This window comes from Triticum aestivum, chromosome 5A, assembly GCF_018294505.1.
Source record: "Triticum aestivum cultivar Chinese Spring chromosome 5A, IWGSC CS RefSeq v2.1, whole genome shotgun sequence".
In the NCBI taxonomy this organism is placed as follows: domain Eukaryota; kingdom Viridiplantae; phylum Streptophyta; class Magnoliopsida; order Poales; family Poaceae; genus Triticum; species Triticum aestivum.
Genome location: NC_057806.1, coordinates 455,881,651 through 455,883,190, shown reverse-complemented (window position 1 = coordinate 455,883,190; position 1,540 = coordinate 455,881,651). Strand labels below are relative to the sequence as shown.

General features: G+C 41.4%; 1 protein-coding gene across 1 annotated transcript; it reads right to left on the bottom strand.

Moving 5' to 3' along the window:
* Positions 1 to 287: 287 nt before the first annotated feature.
* LOC123101373 (uncharacterized) lies at positions 288 to 1,192 on the bottom strand. Its single transcript, XM_044522859.1, has 2 exons — positions 875 to 1,192; positions 288 to 479 (listed from the first exon to the last, which is right to left on the bottom strand). Exons 1-2 carry the CDS (start codon positions 1,190 to 1,192, stop codon positions 288 to 290), a joined length of 510 nt encoding a protein of 169 aa, XP_044378794.1.
* Positions 1,193 to 1,540: the final 348 nt, after the last annotated feature.

The following is a 1,540-nucleotide window of genomic DNA, read 5'->3' as shown; positions in this document are numbered from 1 at the left end:
CACAATGTAATTTGCACGCCACAAACGTTTCATGCACAAAAAAGGTTTTTCAACACCATGTAACATTTAGCATTTCACATTAACACTAAGTACATACTATATAACATTACACAGTAGAACAGTACCAGATAATAGAACATTAGGAGTTGATATTTAAGTGGCTTCTAGCTTGATCTCAAAAACATAACCAGTTAATAGAAACATTGCGAGATAAAACAATACTAGTACATAGCGCTAATACATAATTAGGCAGATTATGCATGTACTTTCCCGCCACACACAAAGTTCTAAATGAGGTTGATGACCACCATCATCCTCAAGGCATGGCGTCGGGTGTTCCTGATGGTGACTAAGATGGCATGTCCAACCTGGAGATTCTTTCCAGCAAGGAAGTTGTTCCATCCCGCGGCGCTAAACACAGTGCGACCGTCCTTGTCCAATGCGTAAGCACAGTTCGTGGTGGAGCCCCTTGCGGTAAGGCGTAGTCAAACAATGCCTGCTTCATCCAGCTCGATGCCACAACTCTCACTTAGCCTCTTAGGTAATTTCGCTCGATGCCACAGCTCTCACTTAGCCTCTTAGGTAATTTCGCTCGATGCCACAGCTCTCACTTAGCCTCTTAGGTAATTTCTAAAAAAACAAATATGGTAAATGAGCATGTCACATTACTACACACTAGCTAAGAGCATATTCATCACGTTATACACGAAGCATATCACATTACTACACACTAAGCATATCCTCAAATTCTACACTAAGCATATCACATTACTACAAGCATGTCACATTACTACAAGCATGTCATAACTAAGCATATATATCATCAAATTTCAACAATAAGTATATCAAATTTCTACACTGACAAGTAACATACCATGACATGTCGGTCAACATTTGTCCTTGTCAGGTGGGTCACGAATGGCATCCCGACGTAGTCATCATGTGGAGGAAGTATGTACCAGAGGTTGTCTGATTCGTCCTCGCTTAGCCTGGTTCCTTTGGCCTTGAGGGCTTCATCACGTGGGTCATCATCTTCGTCCTCCCAATTGATGTAGATAACAGCCAGCCTTGGAGTTTGTCTTCTGAAGGAGAAGCTCGTAAGTTCACCCCTAGTGAGATGCATGTGGGCGATGAAACCACTCCATTCATCTCCTCCAATCTGGGATATTTTTCGTCCCTTGTGGACCTCCATAGTGTAGGCACCCTGGAGCGTCGAAGATCACAATGTCTTCGGTAATGAGCTCATTGAAATACAATCTCACATTGCAAGGGATGATCTGTGTAAAAAACCAAAAAGCAAACACATTGCATTACGGGAAATTGCAAGAAAAACAAAAGAACAAACTTTTATAAATAGTTCATATAATGTGTTACCGCTGCAGGAACAAAGCACATCGGGAAGTAGATGCCAAACAACGTGCCACTTAGAAGGTCGGTTGCGCATCTTGACTTGCACACCAGAAATGGTGGTAGATACTCCATTCTACATAAAATATAATTGAAACTAAGGTTGTGTTTGATAGCGAAGTATTGAAAAATT

Excerpts from the sequence above, each read along its gene's own strand:
- LOC123101373 (XM_044522859.1), bottom strand. The coding sequence starts at position 1,192 with ATGGAGGTCCACAAGGGACGAAAAATATCCCAGATTGGAGGAGATGAA. Across the intron at positions 480-874 it reads ATGTTGACCGACATGTCATG|CTTACCGCAAGGGGCTCCAC; the intron begins GTATGTTACTTG and ends GTTTGACTACGC.